We start from the raw sequence: 20,714 nt of genomic DNA, 5'->3' as shown, positions 1-20,714 counted from the left end.
AGCTCAGGAGTTCAAGACCAGCCCGGGCAACATGGTGAAACCCTGTCTCTACTAAAAAATACAAAAAATTAGCCAGGCGTGGCAGTGTGTGCCTGTAATCCCAGCTACTTGGGAGCCTGAGGCAGGAGAATTGCTTGAATCCAGGAGACAGAGGTTGCAGTGAGCCAAGATTGCACCACTGCACTCCAGCCTGGGCGACAGAGCAAAACTCCATCTCAAAAGAAAAGAAAAAATTGTGCTATTACCAAGTACCAAAATTGTTCACCTGACTCACTTAGCTCCTGTGAAGGTATTTTTGTGCATGGATAGTTGTTCAAATTGATGTTTCTGCAAGGGGAAAGATCACTAAAAAGTCCTCTTCTGCCATCTTGCTTTGCCTTTTTCCATTCTTCTCCATTTTTATTTTTAACGTGAATAAAGGAGACATAATCTACTCTGCCAAACTGGTCCTCTTGCAGAATAAAGACTCAGCAGAAGGATAGTCTTGAGCATTAAAGCTTACCAGTCCAGGTACCAGAGCTTGTTTAATACATTTGGATGGAGATCTCTCTATATCTTTAGGGACATAGTATACAGAATACAGAGTGTATAGTTTTCTGATTTCCTAAGCACTCCATACTAAGTTTAATATTTCACATTATTTAGGGCAATGCTTTTCAAGCATTTTTAAAAAGAAGAACCCATTTTTGAAACATTTTTCCTGGAATCTTAGTGTAACAGAAGGAAAGAGAGGGTAACAGTAATAACGTAGCAGAAAAAAGTGTAATAAATTGACTATTTAGAAAGGTGCAGCAGGGTTAAAAGAAGTCAAAAAGGCTGATTATATTCCTGGGTGTGGTATTTCACTGGAAAAAGCTGCTGTTGACCAACAGATTTTCTAAAGCCTGGTTATTGGAGCAAGGCACTTGCTGATCAGCTGTTGTCTAGAAGCATGGGGCTGTCATTAACTTGCTTACTTTCAGAAGACTAGAATGAAGCTGTTGTTGACTAGCTTATTTTCAGAAGCATGGCCAATGGATGATGTCATTGATTGATTTTTTTGTGTATTTATTAAAGTTATCTTAAATTAACAGTGGTTACTTGTTCACAACTTCAGGCTTTGGCTAAAATTCAATAGCCTTTTTCTTTCTTGAATATGAAATGTAAGTACTTTCAAGTCTTACTCCCCACTTTTGGTATTCATTGAAACATGTAGGAGAGATAAGGGATTGTTCAGATGTTTATTTGTGGAGGAATAATTTTCAGCTGCTGTTACCACATAAGTAATTTAAGCATTCCACATTACTGTGGAGTAAAAATAGCTCTAATTGCCAATATTCTTGCAATTTATCAAAAAAAAAAAAGCCTAATAAATACAGGACATTTAGGGCACCTGACAAAGTCAATAAAGGATTCAGGACAAAATACTGTACAAGGAAGACATGATTGATTTTCTACCTATAAGACATTTAAAATGAGATTTTCATTTCCAAGACTTAATTTAAGATGGCTAGAATGTAATGGTATAAGCATAATTGACATGTTTAAATGATTTTTTTGCAATGAGGATGAAGGTGAAAATAGAAGATAAAAATCATGAAAGGGATTGTTATATATACCATCTACCATCTGGTTAGACATGACCAAATGATTCACTCCAGAGAACTGAGCAGGAAGTTTGAAAACAATACCAAGAAGTCTTCACACTAATGCACATACAAGACTATGATCAAGAAGACTTACATACAAATCAGGGTAGTGTAAGTAAGACATAGAAATCATTGACATGGTATGATGAGGTTTCTGACTGGAATACACACTTATGAGAAGGAAGGGGCAGAGAAGTATACTGAGAGGATGTATACTTGCAATGAAATTTAGTACACCCAAGGTAAATGCACTGTGGAAAATATTTGAGCAAAGAGAGGGGAAATTAAGATACCATTATGAAAGTACATTACAAAATGCCAGGCCAGTTAAAGAAAATCAGTATTTAAGCACACAAGTCACTGCCTGACACAAGGTGTTCAAGAGGAGCATAAAATACTAAACATAAAATTGAGTAGTGATAGAGGCCCCCAATTGTCTGGAAATTTCTAATTCTTATTTTACTTCAGCTAGGGTTTCTGATGTTCTCACTCTTTTGTGGGAGCTAAAAATCAGTACAATGTATCTCATGGAGATAAAGAGTTGAAGGATGGTTATGAGGCTTTGAAGGGTAGCGGGGAGGGGGATGGGGTGGGATAAACTGGGGATGGTATTATGGGCACAAAATATAGTTAGATAGAGCTGGGTATGGTGGCTCACACCTGTAATCTCAGCACTTTGGGAGGCTAAGGCAGGCGGATCACTTAAGATCGGGAGTTTGAGACCAGCCTGGCCAATATGGTGAAACCCCATCTCTACGAAAAATACAAAAATTAGCCAGGTATGGTGGCGCACACCTGTAGTCTCAGCTACTCAGAGGCTGAGGCGGGACAATCAGTTAAACCAGAGGTTAGCCGAGATCGTGCCACTGCACTCCAGCCTGGGAGACAGAGCTAGACTCCGTCTCAAATTAATGTATGTGTATATACACAGATATATATACACACGTGTATATATACAGATATATATACACACGTGTATATATACACATATATACACACGTGTGTATATACACATATACACACACGTGTGTATATACACATATACACACACGTGTGTATATACAGATATATACACACATGTGTATATATACACTATATATACACACATGTGTATATATACATATATATACACACACACATGTATACATATAGTTAGATCTAATGAATAAGATCTAGTATTTGGTAGCACAATGTGGCTATAGTCAACAATAATTTATTACATATTTTAAAACAACTAAGAATGAAATTGGAATGTTCCTAACACAAATGACAAATGCTTGAAGTGCTGGATAACTTAATTACCCTGACTTGTTACACATTGTATGCCTGTATCAAAACATCACATGTGCCCCATATAGATACCTATCATGTACTTGTAATAACTAAAAACAAAAACAAAAAAACTTTAAACCCAGAAATTCTGTAAATTCTTTATATGCCTAAAATCTAATCTTCCAGGAAATAGAGAAAGCAAAAATTGAAGCTACTATTCTGGACCACAAAAATGACCAGCAAGAGGAATTTGTTGATAAAGCAGAAGGGTCAGGCACCTTGAGAGAATGTGAGCATCTCATCTTAAGGTCTATGATACCTTGTGAAAAGAACTCAAGACTCTGATTTCATTTCTGCAATGAAAAGTGATCCTAAAAAGAAAAAACGTTTGAGAAAAAGAGTCTCCTTTCTAACAAGCTCAGCTTTTAAAAGGGTATAGGAAATAAATGTAAAAAAAAAAGATAACATCTTTAAGGTTTCATATTAGCTGGAGATTCTTTTTAATGCTAAAGCCAACAAAAAAAGAGCTCTATAATCTGTATGTGGAGCCATATGTAAAGGAAAGGCTGAGGGATGAGGAAGAGAATGTAAGACTCAGCTTTCTAAAATCAAGAATAATCTTTAGCCTGAAAAGTTAAGGGGGGAAAAAGGCAAGACGGAAATAAAATCCAAAACTCATGTCAAACTCAATCCAATTCCTTTTTTGATGGCATAATGAGAATGAGGGGGCATGGAAACAGACCAAATGGTTTACCTGGATTTCAGCAAAGCTTCTGATAAATAGCTAATAGTAATTAAGTGGTGTTGAAGGACTCATACATTACAGAGAACATTTAGACATGTTATTGGTTCAATGGATTGATACTGACCTTAACATGGACTGCAGCTGCTTCAGACAGGACTTTGCCTGGCCCGCTCCTGTTGTCATTTTTATCAATAAATTACATATTTTGAATTTGTTGATGTCACTAAGTGAGGCAGAATGCTAACTGTGCAATGTGATAGAATTAGGGCCCAATATTTTTAAACACATAGGAATAATGGTGTCAATCTAGGAAGACAAAGTCTAATAAACACCAGACCTTATTCTCGTCTTAAAGAGCAGAAGTGTACACACTGTATGAGAAATCCAGGTGTTGCTCAGTTTAAAAATTGTACTTTTAATGAAAGTAATGGTAAATGCATTGAGAGCTATTATAAAGATCATCCACTAATCCTCAGAATCACACTTCAAAGTAGGCATTATCTCCAGTTTAAGGTGAAGAAACAGGGTTAAGTGAGTTAACTTGCCACAGTTCTCACAAGAAGTTTAGACTGAAATTAAATTTGTCTAATTCTGACATTCATGCTCTTTCTAAAGCTGCACACTGCTTCAATATCTAAGTTCATACGTGAGCCAGACTTAGACCTCATTTGATTTCTAACTCCCATATGTACTGTGGTTGCACTTTCCATAATATTTTAATTCTTGGTGCTACTTCAAAATGAAATTTTCTTTCATAAAACGAGGAAAGGTCATCTTTTGGTAAGCAGTTTCATGCAATTAGGTAAAAACTAATTTAATTCAAACATTCAAATCTTTCCAGTGTGGCACAGAACAAATGTTGGCAAACTATGGTCTGCAGGCCAAGTTCAGCCCGCCTCCTATTTTTGCTCAGCTCACAAACTAAGAATGACACTTAACATTTCTAAATGGTTGAAAAAATCGGGGAATTTTATGACACATAAAAATTATATGAAATTCAAATTTTAGTGTCCATAAATAAAATTTTATTGGAACACAGCCATGTTCATTCATTTACATATTGACTATGGCTGCTTTCATGCTACAAAGGCAGAGGTGAATAATTGTGACAGTAACCATATGTGGTGCTTTCATTGTTTTGCACTGCTATTCACCATGCTACAAATCTCAGTGATGGCTATAAAACTCAACAGCATTTCAAGTGTCATACATATTGTCATACGGACATTTTATTATTTTTTATTACCAGTGCATATACATCATGTCAAAAAAAGTTTTAAAAAGTGGACTTTGAGTGTTGCACTTTTAAGGCACAGTGGAGTGTGAATTGTAGTACAACTATATGGCAAAGCATTGTGTTTATTATGCAATGACACTTTCACTGTGCTAAAAAAATATATTTCCAGACTAAGCACTCAATATTCCCAACCCACAGGAAATCAACAGAACAATTAGAAAACTTAAAATGTAGTATCTTATCACAGCATAATCTACTAATTTAAAAAATTAGAATAAGGGTGTAACCAAAGTAACTTTCTGAGTGGCTCGTTTGTTAGCCAAGCAAAGACAGCTATATACTGATGGTGAGTTAGAGTTAATTTAATTGTGTTTGATTGTAGCAACCAGAAAGTGGGCCCAGACAAAAACTTCTTTATGACTACTAGCTTTTCAGCAAGAATACTTGCTTGGAGACATGAGGACACTGTGGCAACACCAACAGTTAATTAAAAAACAAGGCAAATGATTTCAAGTAGCTTTGCTTGGCTTTTGGTGAGTCAACAAATGTTATCAATACTGCCCCGTTGTATACTTGAGAAGTCAATGCTGAGTTTGAAGTGACTCAAGAACTAGCCTTTATGAATAGTCTGCATACAATAACTACAGGAAAGAATATTTCAAAGAAGTCAAGAAAACACCAATTTAGTACAACCTGAAGTAGAATCTGCTAAGATGTGTGGCAATTCATGGTGGTAAAAATGTGTGAAGTGGCAAAAAAAAAAAAAAAAAAACAAAAAAAACCGCATAGCTGAATAAATTGCTCAATGGTTATATGGTGCATTATTCATCAGCAGGTATTTGTGGGAAATATTTGAATTGTCATCGAACTAGTAAAGTCAATGGTAAATTTTATTCACTTGTGATCTTAATCATCATTGGTTCCATTTAGTTTTGTTAGAAATAGAAGTTGAGTATTCTGACTTGCCCAATTACATAGCGGTTTGATGGCAGCAGTAAAGTTTTTTGGCTTTGTTTGTTAGACACAGGATCTCACTCTGTTGCCCAGGCTGGAGTGCAGCAGCATAATCATGGCTTGCTGCAGCCTCGACTCCTGGGCTCAGGACATCCTCCCACCTCAGCCTCCTGGGTAGCTGGGACTATGGGTGCATGCCACCATGTCTCGCTAATTTTTTGTAGAAACGGGGTTTTGCCATGTTGCCCAGGTTGGAACGGTAGCTTTATTGTAATTTTTTGAGCTCAGAACCAAGACTGAAATCGTTATGAATGAAGAGAATCACCCTCAAACTATTTTCAAACACTGAATAGCTTTGGAAATTAGCTTTTGCTGCAAACTTAATACTGCTTTTTAATAAATTCAACCTACAATTATGAGGCAAAACAGCACTTATATGTGAAACATACTGTGACAAGGTCATTTTGATGGCAACAAACGTTGTTTAAATCACAAGTAATATCAAGCTGGCTTTATATATTTCCCATGCTGTCAAGATAAGAAGCAAGATCTCCATTCCCGCACAAACTTGCAGTGAACATATTTTCCAAGTTCCACTATAGTTCAAGCTGCATTACTGAACCTTAAGGCAAGTGCAAAGGAAATTTTTCTATTTAAATATTCATTTAAATATACAATTGAGCATCCACCTAACCTTCAATAGGAAGTGATTCATATGCAATGTAATGACAGCTAAAAGGCAAATGGCAATAGCAGAATCTAATAGAATTCTATAAATACCTTCCAAATGATGAATATGATCAATTAAAATTATACAATCACAACTGATAACAGTACATGGATGTATATGAGTGAGAAGATGTTTTCAAAGATGAAATACAAAAAATCACATTATAGGCCAGCATTAACAAATGAATGCTTGCAATTAATTTTGAACCCCAATTTAGTGAGAAATCCCCTCCAAATCCCTCAATTCTTATCATTAGTAGCCCTGTATCACACAAAAAATTCAAGTATTAATATATTTTGAATTTTATCAATAAAATATATGTGAAAATTTTTCGTTCTCATTACTTAAATATATAAAAGCCTCAATTTTGCCTTTTGGCTCACAAAACCTAAACTTTACCAAAAAAGATTCCAACCCCTAGTCTGGAGAAGTGCCAGAGTGTCTGTCCATTTAAGTGAAATCAAAGTATAAATATCCCAATAAACAATTGGTTTAACAAAACCATTTTTATATCCCAATAATATTACCTGATCATTCTTCTATATATAGTCCTTTCTTTGGTTATGATCCATGTAGTCTTATGAACAAGTAAATGTCCTAAGAAAATAATTTATGTGGGTCTGTATTAGAACTGGGCAGAGAAGAAATTAGTTATCCTGAATATCAGCAAATCTTTATAATTCTATTTGCACTCTAGTAGAAAAAAAATTTTTTAACTCTTCTCAACCAGTTCCATCACCATTGTGTCTCCTCAAGGTCAAACCATGACTCAGGCTCAGCCACTGGGAGAACAATATTCCCTTGTCCATAGTAATTGGCTCAGGGGTGGGCACATCAACCAATAAGGGAAGGTCAGTCTTAAGCTTCTGTTGGAACTATTGAGAAAAATGGCCCTTTGTTTTTGCTGAGACTACTAAGATGGTAGGGTAGAAGTCTCAAGCTCCTGGATGACCACTTTACCATGACACATGGAAAGTCTTCCTGACTTGAAAACAGCAGGGTAGGAAAGCAAAACCAAAAGATATGGAGAGGATTCCTGTCTTAACTCCAGGAATAAGCATGTCTGAAGGCAGTCCTACCACTGGACTTTTCAGTTCAATGAAATAATGTAAACTCTTATTGCTCAAGCCAGGTTAGATTCTGTCACTTTCAATTCAAAGAGTTCTGACTAATGCAACTATACATTCATTCAGACTGAAATCCCAATCTTAAGTCGAATTTTTCTAAATAGAGCCTTTAACAGTTTTGTGTCATCTCCAGATCTTTCTCCTGCTTCTGAAGGTCTCTGCTGCTTAATGGACACAATATTCACAGGGTGAGAGAGGGCTGCTTTGCCTTATCTTACCTGTAGCATCCCTAAGTAGCGTACCATTAATGCCATTTTGTAAAATCCCTTAAAGCACCTAGCACAATGATGAACTATGAGATACTGTTAGAAATATGGGCTCCCCATCTACAATGATTTTAAAGTCATTCACTTAAAACTGGAATAATGCTTAATTTCTGTGAACATAATAGTATGATTCCATTCTCAAAAAGGAAAAATGATGCTATTTCCCTTAATTTATCAGAAGATGTATTTAATTATTGCTCTATTAAACAGTTCAGAGAAGTATAATTTTTTTTAATATTAAAGAAAGCTTAGATCCTTCCTAGTGTGTGCTTTTTACCACTGGATTTCAAGAAAGCAAAACAAAACATAAAATAACAAAAGCATATTCCTTTAGCTCTGCTTCTCATATATAACAGACTAAATAAACCAAATTTTTATAATTCCTATCTTAAATTAGGGAGTGACATTATTTTACCCATCTTTAGAGGAAATGGGAAAGAGCAAGTTTAAAAAAACTACTTTTATTTTTTTTTATTTCTTTTTCAGTTACATACTTTTAAACAGGGATGTGTTTCATTATTCAGACATTCAGGCAATGTTGACTTCATTAGTGTTGACAGAAAATAAGCATAAAAATGCAAAACATTGTTGGCTTAACCTGAACATACCTGCATTACCTATTATTGACCAGTTTGTGTTGCCAAAAGACTTATTCCTCGGCATTAAAATGGAGCACTTAAAAATATTGCTAAAAAGCAAATGCCTACACACTGGTCTTTGCAGCAAATAAGGGTATTTATACTTTTAAAATATTTTAAGTCCATAATTGGATTAATATACACACCTTCTTATGTATAAGGAGTTCAGATCATATAAACACTGTACAATCCAAAAAACCCTACTGAGAATAAAACTAAATAGGCTTATGATAAGAAATACAGATATTCGCATGTATTTACAAATATCATAGACACACAAGTTTGGTCAAATACTGTAAAGAAAGAAGAAGTGGTTTCACATTATAATGGCCAAAACGTTTATCTACCTTGCTCAAAGCAAATAAAAATATAAACTCAGTATGTAACTCCTGCAGTTTAAGACATCATGACAGTATACAGATAGATAGAAACTGTTGACCAAATTATACAGCAAATGTTTTGTAGGTTAAGTGTAGGTCTTTAAAATAAAAAAAAGATCATTCATAGGATTCATAGCAACAATGATAAACAATGTCCTGATTTGTGGTGTTCATGTGGGTGCCTAATTCATAAAAAAAAATGCATTAAACTTTTGGCTAATAAGAAAAATAAATTACAAAGTACAATTAAATCCCTGTAAATGCAATAATGAAGTAAAAAAATGTAGCTTTACTTTAATATACATCTTAAATGTTACCTTGAGACAATAAAAATAAATAAGCATGCCTGGAGGCACACACTTAAAGACAACGAAGAGACTGCATGGGAGGAATAAGTAACAATTTTATAAATGAAAGATGAATATGAGATTTGTTCAAAATAATTATCTTTCTAGCCAGTCTTTGTTTTAACCCTTCTTGAAAATTCTGGCTAGTAGAATGTGACAAAACTACATGTGTGTCTTTATGGCTTAAAACAAAGCATACTTGAAAAGTGGAATGGGCTTCCTTTTTTACAGAAATTTGTTGTTGTTGTTGTTGTTCATATGCAGGCACTTCAAAAGACTATGGAGGCAAAGCACCTGACCCATCCTTTCCAAAATATTTTTCAATCATCAAAATTATGGTAAAGAGTAGGAAAATTCCAGAGAATCAGCAAAGTTGAATACAAGAGACTAATGTGCACAGAGGGCATAGAGTGACCCACTTTTTATTGCTGGGGGTCTTTTTTTTATCAAAGAGCAAAATAATTACACAGACACCATTGCATGGCACATCCAAAGTTTTCTGCTTAAGGGAGAATGTAATCATTCAGCAGTAAGTTTCGGTGAGATTTCTTTAGGCTTCCACCTTATACATTGCAACAAGGTTCACATTTACTACCTCTCCTTAGTGTATTTCTTTATAACTCCAATATATATCACTTTTTAAAGTATTCATTTCTTGCTGTCTAACATACATTATTATTTGGAAGCATAAAGTTACATTGTACAAATATTTTGCATTTTTAAAAATAAGCGCTTTTGCCACTTCTGCAACACAGTACTTCACATAGTGATGCAACAAAAGCGGAGCACATATTTACCACACTCCTTAAGATTCATTTTACCACCACCATCTGCCGAACCCATATTGCTTTTTCCTCAGTACCTCTGGGCAGTGACTGTACCATGATTTCACGGAGAGAATGTTAATATGACTTATGAATAACAGTACCATCAGTAATACTGAAATCAATGCAGATGTCACAAAATATGAACTTCTCAAGGAATAACTTCTTTTAAATATTTGGGCAACTCTGTTTTCTCTGTTGTATTATCCACTGAGAAAAGAAAATTCCTGTTTGATTATGCTCTTACAGAAGTTATAAAAAACCAGATTAGGTATATAACTGGTTGACACTTAAGATAATGTACTGCTTTCTACAACAGAAGAACTTCTGGAAAATGTTCTATGGAACTATATTCATCAATACCAACTCATTGGTCCATTCCATTCACTGATGGGCAAAGCACTCATGTTTTGACAAAACTTTAAAGCTTCCATAAAAGTTAAATTAGAGAAAAAAAAAAAGAAAAAGAATGTAAGACAACCACAAAATGAAGTATGAAAGTGTGACATTTTTGTTTCTAAGAGTGAGTCCTTGAAAATATATGTGGTCACTACAGAGATGATTTTAATCACAAGACAGCAGATGAACATGTAAGTAACTCCCCAGGATCTGTCTGTGTCCAGAGTCATTTGTGGCGCTGTATGGTTTTCCTTTTCCTTCGTTTGAAAAAACAGCAGCACCTGCAGATGAGGGAAACACTCTTTTTATTTTAAAAGCACTAAAATGTCACAAAGTTGAGTATATCACTTTAACTTAAATGATCATAAAAAGCAACAGGCTAGTGCAAGATAAACAGTGATTACACCAATGAAGCATACGTATTAGTGAAAACATGGCAGAGCTATTACTATTATGTTTCATTCACATGCCTTTTAAGAATAGCAAGACATTCTATGCAACATAAAAAGGAGCCATTAAATTCAAAAGGTTTTTCACTAAGAGTAATTAAAAATTTCATTCTATGCATTCTCACCCTTTCTCTCTGATATTTATATGTGATTGTTGAAGGCATTAGGAAGGCAATAATGATCCTAACATTGGGGAGTTTATTCTCACCAATAATCAGTTTAGACTCCAAAAATAAAAAGACACTCCAATATACACTAGTCAACAACATTTTCCATCATATTAAAAAAGTGAAAGACAGAAAATACATTATATAGAATGCCAAGACTGGCAATTTTGAATTCTTTAAGGGTTAAAGAAGGTCAAGCTTATTGAAAATTTAGTTAAGGTAAAAACTATGCTTAATATTTAAAGTAGCACAATTGAGGTGATTCCATTTTACAAGTCAAAACTGTATATGCAAAAAAATATAATCCTGACTTTTATTTCTAGGTGAAAAAAAATCTTGGCTGGGCACAGTGGCTCATGCCTGTAATCCCAGCACTTTGAGAGGCCGAGGCAGGAGGATTGCTTGAGCTCAGGAGTTTAAGAATTCAAGACCAGCCTGGACAATACAGCAAGACCCCATCTCTAAATATCTCTAACTATATATACACATACACAAATATCTCTAAATATATATATACACACATACATATATAAATGTACACACATATATTATATTATACATACATACATACACACACACACATGCACTGGACATGGTGGCACCCGCCTGTTACCCCATCTCCTTGAGAGGCTGAGGCAGGAGGAATGTTTGATCTATGATTGTGCCACTGAAGCCCAGTCTGTGTGACAGGGCAAGACCCTGTCTCTAAAAGAGGAGATGAACACATCAAGGCTGCTGTGGGAAAATGCTGTGGTCTGGTATGAACTGAAAAATTAGAATCACTGATCTGCTCCCACCAAAAAAAAAAGAGAAAAAAATTAAATACACATCTATCTTAAATGCCTCACAATCCTTCAAATAAAGGTATGAAGGTATGGCATTTTCCCCTTCCAGACATAAAAGAGTCTATTAAAATATACAACACGACAGACACTACATATAGTTAGGCACCTTTTCTTTTAACCTTTAAACAGTCAACCCCTTCCTAAGGTTGAATTTACTTTTGGCGCAGGCAAGCATGGTTGAGTATCCCTGGTTTCCACTGAAGTCCTCTGTGGGTATGTGGGCATGTTTATAAATCATATTTTGTAATAAAAGCAAAGTATATTTATATACATGGTGATTTCATCATCGAGAGCTGCCAATTCAGACTGTGTATAATATGACCTTATAAAGATGTTTCTATAATTCTTACTAATCTATATTCATAAAAGAATAGTTTTGGCCAGGAGGGGTGGCTCACGCGTGTAATCCCAGCACTTTGGGAGGCCAAGGTGGGCAGATCACAAGGTCAGGAGTTCAAGACCAGCCTGACCAACATGGTGAAACCCTGTCTCTACTAAAAATACAAAAATTAGCCAGGCGTGGTGACAGGCGCCTGTAATCCCAGCTACTCAGGAGGCTGAGGCAGGAGAATCACTTGAACCCAGGAGGCGGAGGTTGCAGTGAGCCAAGATCGCGCCACTGCACTCCAGCCTGGGCGACAGAGTGAGACTCTGTTTCAAAAAAAAAAAAAAAAAAAATAGCTTCAAGTGTCCCACCCGGCAAAAGATTACAGAATATAAAATAACTACTAGGTATGTTTTATATACCTCTGTGAAATAAATGTAAACAGAAATCTACACTGTCCAGTTAAATTACATAATCTCTCTACCCACATAATCTTTAGTCAAAAATAATTTTAAATTATTTATTGTGATTTCTGCCATAATTATGAAACCACTATGAGGGTACTGCAAACCAAATTACACAACTGCGTTTTTTTTAAGTAAACCAAACAGTACACACCAACTAGACCATGGAATGTAAATAATTTAAAATTGTGGATCAGCTGATAAGGATTCAACTAGAAATATATGTAATGATGAATGTTTATCAACTTTACTCTCATGGAGGTGACTAGCAGAAAGAACTGAAATGGATTACCCAGTCAAGAGCCTAGGGAAGAACTGCCACAGTACAAGACGACTACACATGTAAGAGATTTGTTCTGGATTTAAAAAAATAAGTCAAATTTATTTTTAACTGTCAGCTACCTAATATTTCTCAAATCTCAATTACTTTCTAAAAGATAAAATCCTTTACTCCAAATGAACCTTTAAATTTAAGACTTAGAAAAGAGCAGAAAAATATCCAAATAGCAGAAAGCAAGACATAAAAATAGGTATTTAGAAGTGACAGACCAAATACTTAGAATATTAAATTTAAGAATATGGCCATATTTCAATGGAAATTTATTGTTTGATATAAAATTCCCTTAATAATGTTCACTATTCTTAAACACTGTCTTTTCAAATTCCAAAGTAGATTCTTTCAAAATTTTCTAAAGTTGTATTAGCCCTTTGAAATGGGCAATTTAATGTAATACACATTTTGATGAACAAGACAAAGTCCCAAATTTTCTACACTTGTATCAGCAATTTACTTTGCTTAGTTTGTATTTCCAGTACTGAGAGTTCCAAGAGTTGAGTTCTGAGAGTTGAGTTCTTTACACTTAAGTAATCTTTCCTTCAACAGTGTTTTACTGAACTACGCCAAGCATTTATTTGAGACTAAATAAGATTTTCAAATAAATTCTAATGGCCCTTAAATTCAAACACAATCTAAAAAGGACATCTATTTTAAATAAATCTCACTAAATAATGAACGTCCTTATAAAGATTGGCAAAAGTAAAGCTGGCATGCTATTAAAGTTACTACCACCAGAGGACAGCACTGCCTTATGTGATACAAATGCATCCAAATAGACAAGAGAGAGGTTCTCAAAATACGATATACTTACAGAAGTTAGGAAGTAAATTGATGTTTTAACCTTATGGCTTATTTCTTAAAATAAAAGTAATTACCGAAACAGCTAATTTATAGTCTTAGAGATTAAGAAATCAGGTCTCATCTCAATTGCTTCCTCTTCCCCAGCACTTAATCTGAAACAGTGCTGCTCCCACGTAGCCACTTGAGCACACTATTGTTTTATTTTTCTGTAATAACTTACTCCTACTTTGAAATTATTTTATTTATTTATTATCTGCCTTTGCACTAGAATTTAAGCTTCATAAAGGACTGCTCACAGTTATAGCCCAACAAACTGGCACAAAGTTAGTACTTATTTAATAGTGGTCCTCCCACTTCAGCCTCCTGAGTAGCTGGGACTACAGGCGCCGAGCTGGTAATTTTTTTTTTTTCATTATTTTTAGTGGAGGCAACATCTCACTATGTTGCCCAGGCTGGTCTCAAACTCCTGAGCTCAAGCAATCCTTCCACCTCAGCCTCTCAAAATGTGAAGCTACGTCTCTACTCTAAAATTCTTTGGGAATATATGTTAAGTCCTACTTATGATGAACTTTAGAAACAACTTTAGTTTCTTTAAATACAATTAGGCAACAAACAGGCAATCAAAATGGATCAAAGTCCTAAAACACACAAAGGCTTTTGCTATTGACACCGCACCACCATTTCTCCTTTGTTCATTGCCTTTTTCTTCATATATTTGTATATACTTCCTTCTCTCAAATCCACCCAGAAACTGAAGCATGTTTCCCTATCTGGATATGATGTTCTTATTTAACCCTTCTAAGATGACTCATTGCTCACCCTTTGGTTGAGAGACTGTTGGTACCTCCTAGAACTACCCATGTAGGACTCCAGAACCTAGCTTCTCCTGACCTGGGTTGATGAGTGTACAGAAAATATATTTTATGGCATCTAATCTTTAATTCTTTGACAAAGAATATTTCCCCTTAAGGTTTAAACCTGAAGTGTAATTTCATATCTCTGGATCTCTTGATTTAAAGAAAAAACGAGGAACCATTTAGCTAAGCAAGAAGAGTTTAGATCAGAGAACAAGATCATCTACAAAATCACTCCAACCAAAAGCCTGCAGGCCCATCTTCATCTCCAATTTCTTCCTCCCTATCCACTTGCAACTAGTCCCTTAAGTCTGAAATGACTTGCAAAATTTTCCCATTTTCTCATGTTGGCTGAGTTCTGAACTTTTCAACTTGCCTCCACCACTGCTAAGCACCTTTTAAAGGACTTCCCAGTCTAAGTCTCTCCTCTCTCCAATCTGCCATCCAAATTGCCCCCATCATAAATATGGCCATGCCCTTTTCCTCTCAAATCTCATCAATGATTCTCCATTGACTAAAGCATTAAGTTCACAGAGCTCTTCAGAATTTTGTTCCCAACCTATTTCCACCCTCCTCTTAGTCTCATTCTCCATTAGGCTTCCTTCCCAGGTGGCCTATACTATGAATGGAAGGAAGGGAAAGTAAGAAAAAGCAAAAATCTCCTTGTCATTCCCAGAACACACCACGTGGGATTTCTTACCTCTGTATCTTTTCACATGCTCTTCTTTCCACTTAAAATCCATTTGCTCTCTCCCAAAAGAGTTATACAGTCTCTGTCACTTTGTATTATAATTTTTATACCTCTCTCTTCCTCACTGAACTGATCTCTTGAGGAAATAAACTATTCTTTACTTATCTTTACAGTTCTAGAGACTATCAAAGTCCTGAACACTTAATATTATAGAAACTAAACAAATGGTCCAATACTATAATCTTAAAACATTTTTTAAGGAATAGTTTCTTTACTAGAGAATACTAACACAAAATAGAAATTATCCATCTAGTTTCATAGGAAAACTTAATTTATATTTTTAAACCATTTTCTGCAATCTGTTGAACCCCAGGAAGTGACATAAGCCTCATAACTGCTGCCAAATTAATTTTCCTAAGGATCAATCTGATCATATTGTTTCTTGGCTTAAAACCACATGTCGTTTCTTGGCTTCCTTTCTTGTGCTGAGAAAGATAATGTCCAGATTTGGTTACTGGCTACCAAGGCCCTTTGAGATTGGGAAATTAGCCTATCTCAGTTTTCATTAACGTGTTCATATATTCTCTGCCTGCATGAGTTACTCCTCCAACTGGTTCAATTCTTTCCTTGCATCAACCTCTTCTCTCTGACTCCTTCTATCCATTTCCCTTGCCAAATCATTCTCATCTTTGAGAACTAGTGTAAATGCATCCTTACCCATGAGGACTTCTCTGATCTTCCCAACTAGGAGAACATACTCCATTTTCTGAACTCCAGTAAAAATTATCCCTTTCCTATAGTGCTAATCATGTAATACTTTGTATTAGACCAATGATCCTTAACCCTGGCTGCTCCTTAGAGTCACCTTGGAAGTTTTTTAAAAATACTGATAACCAGGCCCCACCACAGACCAACTAGTAAAATCAGAAACCTTGAAAATACAGCCTAAGTATTAGTACATCTTTAAAACTCCCTAGGTGACTATAATGTGAAATCAAGGTTGAGAACCATTGTATAAAAGTTGTTAGTATACTTTCCAACCAATCTAATGGTATGCAAACTTTGACATACCTTAATAATCATCATATTACAAAACATATGATAATCTGTTCGGTAAATGTTGGAAGAAGGAAAGAGAAAGAATAAAGGATGGTTTCATACTACTTAAAAAGTAAATAATTAAACTAAATTATTTTGTTTTCCTAAGTTCCTGGAAGGAATGATGAAGGTGCTATCATTTGTATTACCTGTCTTAAAATTCTCAACTACAGTAAACAAGAAAGACAAAACCTCATTACTAATGAAGGTAATTAGCTTTTCCATCATTTTCCATATGGGAGAATAGAGTATTTTCCATCATTTGGAAATCAAGTATTTACCCCAATGAGATACTATTCTCAGGAAACATGAGGATGCTAAAATGTGCATTATAGAATACATTCTACTTAATGGGGTGGGGTGAGAAGGATCTCTGCTAATTATAGGTAAGAAGAAAGATGAAAAAGAAATTCCGAAAGAAAATTCTAAGCAGGTCCCTAGTTACGTGTCAAATGGTGGCACAGAGAAGAGAAGTATAAGATGCAATTTAGAAAAGGAGCTGGGTATGATGGTGTGCACCTATAGTCCCACCTACTGGGGAGGCTGAGGCAGGAAAATCACTTGAGCCCAATAATTCAGGGCCAGCCTTGGCAACATAGCAAGATTCCATCTCTTAAAAAAGAAAAAAAATCATGCTCAAATTTCTTAGTCACAGATTAAGAGGGTATGAGGAACACAATAACAAACTTGTAGAAATGTCAGAATAAACCTAAAGAAAAAATCTTGTCTAAATAGAATGTTTAACCAGCAAAGAGGTAGGAAAGTTTTGAGGATTTCTGTAACCTACCTAACCCACCTGAAGTAAGGCTTCACTGATATTATGAGTTGCTATACTTTTTTTAAAACAACCATTTTATTAAGATATTTTTCACGTTATAAAATTTATCCTTTCAAAATATATAATTCAGTGTCTTTTAGTATTCAGAATTGAGCAGCTATCACCACTATCTAATTTTAGAACATTTCCATCACTCCATAAAGAAATCCCATCCTCCTCTTCCCTGCCCTGGGCAATCACTAATCTTTTGATGTCTATATATTTGCCTATTCTGGACATTTCATTTAAATGGAATCACATAACATGTGGCCTTTTGTGTTTGCCTTCTTTCATTTAGCACAATGTTTTCAATTTCATTTCTTTATATTGTCAAATGGCAGTCCATTGTATGGGTATACCACATTGTTAATTATTTAGTAATGATTTATTAGGACATATAGCCACTAGGAATCTGAGGATGAAAAAATACCTGTTTTCAAGAAATTCAGTAAGTTTCAAGAAGTGGGAAGTACATAAAGAGGATAACATAGCAAAGGCAGATTTAAGGAACCAATGCTATATAAAGTTCAGAATGGAAAACGGAGCTGCAAAAATAGATGGGCCAGACTATGACAGGTATGAGAAGCCTTGGTGCCACGCCAAGAAATCTGGACGTGATGTGGCAGGCAATGGAGAACCCTTCCTATAGCAACAGCCTTCCCACCACTTTCTTCTTTCACATCCTCCAGTGTCTACAGATAGGGACCCAAACACACACCCACACTCATTCCAACTAAATAACTATGCCATTCTTCAGAGCCACCTCCATCAAGTATTCTCTGATCATCCAGGTCAGGAAGTAATCCTTATCTTTACAAACTCTAACCATTTTTTAAAATACCTTTTTTATCGTAATAATCACATACTGACATATACTAGTACAACTGCAATCTTCCTGCTGGCTTGTAATCTACTTAACAAGGACAGCATCAGGTATGTCGGAGACCTCAGCAGTGTAACTGCTGAATGAATAAGTGGATAAATGTAATAGATTTTATTAAAAGCAAGTCTCCAGGAGGATGTAAACACAGAACAGCCAGTTTCAGTGAAGAGTGTGGGTATGGAAGTAAAAATATAGGACACAGATAAAAGAGGCACAAGCCCAAGAACAGAGATGAGAAACGTCACCAGCAGTTGGAAGAGAAGAAATAAATAGGGGTGATAATAGCTATTGAGTACCTGCCGTGTGCCAGACAAAATACCAGGGCTTTATCACATTTAATTTTCTCAACCTATGAAGTAGGTATTATTAGCTTCATTTTACAGAAAAAGAAACAAGCTTTCTTGAAGGTAACAAATAAGTGGCAGAAACAGGATTATATAACCTATGTAGTAGGTATTATTAGCTTCATTTTACAGAAAAAGAAACAAGCTTTCTTGAAGGTAACAAATAAGTGGCAGAAACAGGATTCTATAACCTATGTCTAACTGCAAAGGACATGTGCAGTCGAATCTGCCACACCACCACCCTACTTTCCTGTCTTAGGATTGTACCTAAAATTCACAAACATAAGCTGTTGTTTTTATATTTGATTTAAAAACACACAAGTAAGACTATACTTTCAGGGATTTATTTCTGTAGTTCATAAAAATATACACGTATATAGCTAATTATATCCTGACATACACTAGTCTTAGTCTTATGTCAATAAATTCTATAGTCAAAAGTGATTAAAATGGATTCTTAATCACTGCTCTTTAACAAAAAAAATCCACAAAAGTTTCCTAATTTTGCAGCCAACAAATGAGCATAATTTTGAAAATCATATAAGGTGCCTTTAGATATGAGTAAAATATTTCAAAATTTACTAAACTAAGCAACTTCCTTTATTCACTCCCAGTCTGACTCAAAATTTGTGCTGAAACTGAGAGAAGCATTTTAAGCACAGTATTACAATTAAAGGCAAATGTCAGAAAATAATTTAAATCTAAAATTATTTCTATTAATGTTACTTTCCATAATATCTGCAATTATTAGCAACCATTTAGATGAGGATTTTTAAAATGGCTTTCTCACTACAAGGTTATCATGAAATTTATCAATATTGTACTCAAGGGCAATGATAATTGGTTAGTAAATGAAATACTGTTTTAGTGATACTACTGTGGGGGATGAGATCTGCTACATGTATTTAACAATTGCAAAGAGAAAAAAGAAAGCTTAATGCAAAAATCTATCTTTCTATTTAAATAGCAAATAAAAACTAATATAAAACAAATGCACAAGCACAAGCAGGGTGTATCATCTACGCAATTAAAAAGTGGCCCCAAATCTATGTCACTTAAAGTAAAAAAGTTGCAGCAGGCAAAAGAGCTCCTCAAACAATTATTTCTTGCTTTTCAGAGCCATCTTAATGATATCAAATACTTTTGAATAACTTTTACCAATTATAATCACTGTGTTGAGAGTTTTGTTTTCAAAAGACACAAAATGATGCTAAATCTTTGAAATTACAGTCAATGGAGCTATTTCTGCCTGCCTACACTTGAGACTCACCACATGTTCAACACTTTCTGGCAGCTATACACACACACAAAAAAAAATACAAGGAAAAAAAAAAAGAGAGAGAGAATCAGAAACAGCTCACATTGAAATTATCACATTGTTTTTCATGCTTAATTTTTTCCAAGCAGTGTTGTTATAATTTATGTTTTGAAAAAACTAATTCAAAATATTAAAACATGCATTTTATAAAATTAATTTATTCTTATGCTTACAGAAAAAAGATTGATAGTACATCAATAACTTTCATGCATCAACACTCCTAAAACTCAAAAGCTAAAAATATGTTGTTAATTCTAAATAAGAATTTGAACACAGTTCTTAAATATTTTGTATTATTAAAATGTTTACTGGAATAGCACTATTTTAAACTCATTCTAGTGATTAAAATAATTAAGCATACCACTTGTTTTGCATGCACCTATTCCCTGAAAAAAATTTCCTGAAATAATTGTATGTAACTATAAATCTCAAGCATGCATAATTTAAGAACAAAAAGTTACTAAAACAAGTAAAACAAACACATACTTGGTTTCATCCATCACTTCTACTTCAGTAGGGGCTGTGATGGGTGCATTTGAACGTCCTGCGGTGGGATCATCTGTGTTTAACTCTCCATTTGTAGAACTTACAACCTGTTTGAAAAAAAATTTTTTATATATGTATATGTACACACACATGCTCATAAATATACATACATATTAAATAGGTTATACAAGGATAAACATAATTAAGGTTAAAGTATTTCAATTAGAAAGTTAATGTGAGGAACACAAAACAATATGTAGCTGTTCATAACTAAATACAGTAATTGGT

General features: G+C 34.8%; 1 protein-coding gene across 16 annotated transcripts in view; it reads right to left on the bottom strand.

Annotated features, from left to right (window-relative positions):
• Positions 1-8,404: 8,404 nt before the first annotated feature.
• Positions 8,405-20,714, bottom strand: part of CSNK1G3 (casein kinase 1 gamma 3) — a 104,789-nt gene continuing 92,479 nt past the window's right edge. For 8 of the 16 annotated variants that reach the window (XM_016953705.4, XM_016953704.4, XM_016953698.4 and 5 more), the window contains 3 exons: positions 20,427-20,533; positions 19,893-19,916; positions 8,405-10,828 (listed from right to left, as the gene is read on the bottom strand). In XM_016953705.4, coding sequence (XP_016809194.1) covers positions 10,774-10,828; positions 19,893-19,916; positions 20,427-20,533 — 186 coding nt within the window. In that variant the 3' untranslated portion in view covers positions 8,405-10,773. The remainder of the gene's footprint in view (positions 10,829-19,892; positions 19,917-20,426; positions 20,534-20,714) is intronic. The other 8 variants (XM_016953707.4, XM_016953706.4, XM_054684563.2 and 5 more) reach the window with 1 other exon arrangement.

The sequence above is a fragment of the Pan troglodytes genome, chromosome 4 (genome assembly GCF_028858775.2).
Source record: "Pan troglodytes isolate AG18354 chromosome 4, NHGRI_mPanTro3-v2.0_pri, whole genome shotgun sequence".
Taxonomy (NCBI): domain Eukaryota; kingdom Metazoa; phylum Chordata; class Mammalia; order Primates; family Hominidae; genus Pan; species Pan troglodytes.
This window is presented reverse-complemented; position numbering and strand designations above follow the sequence as displayed.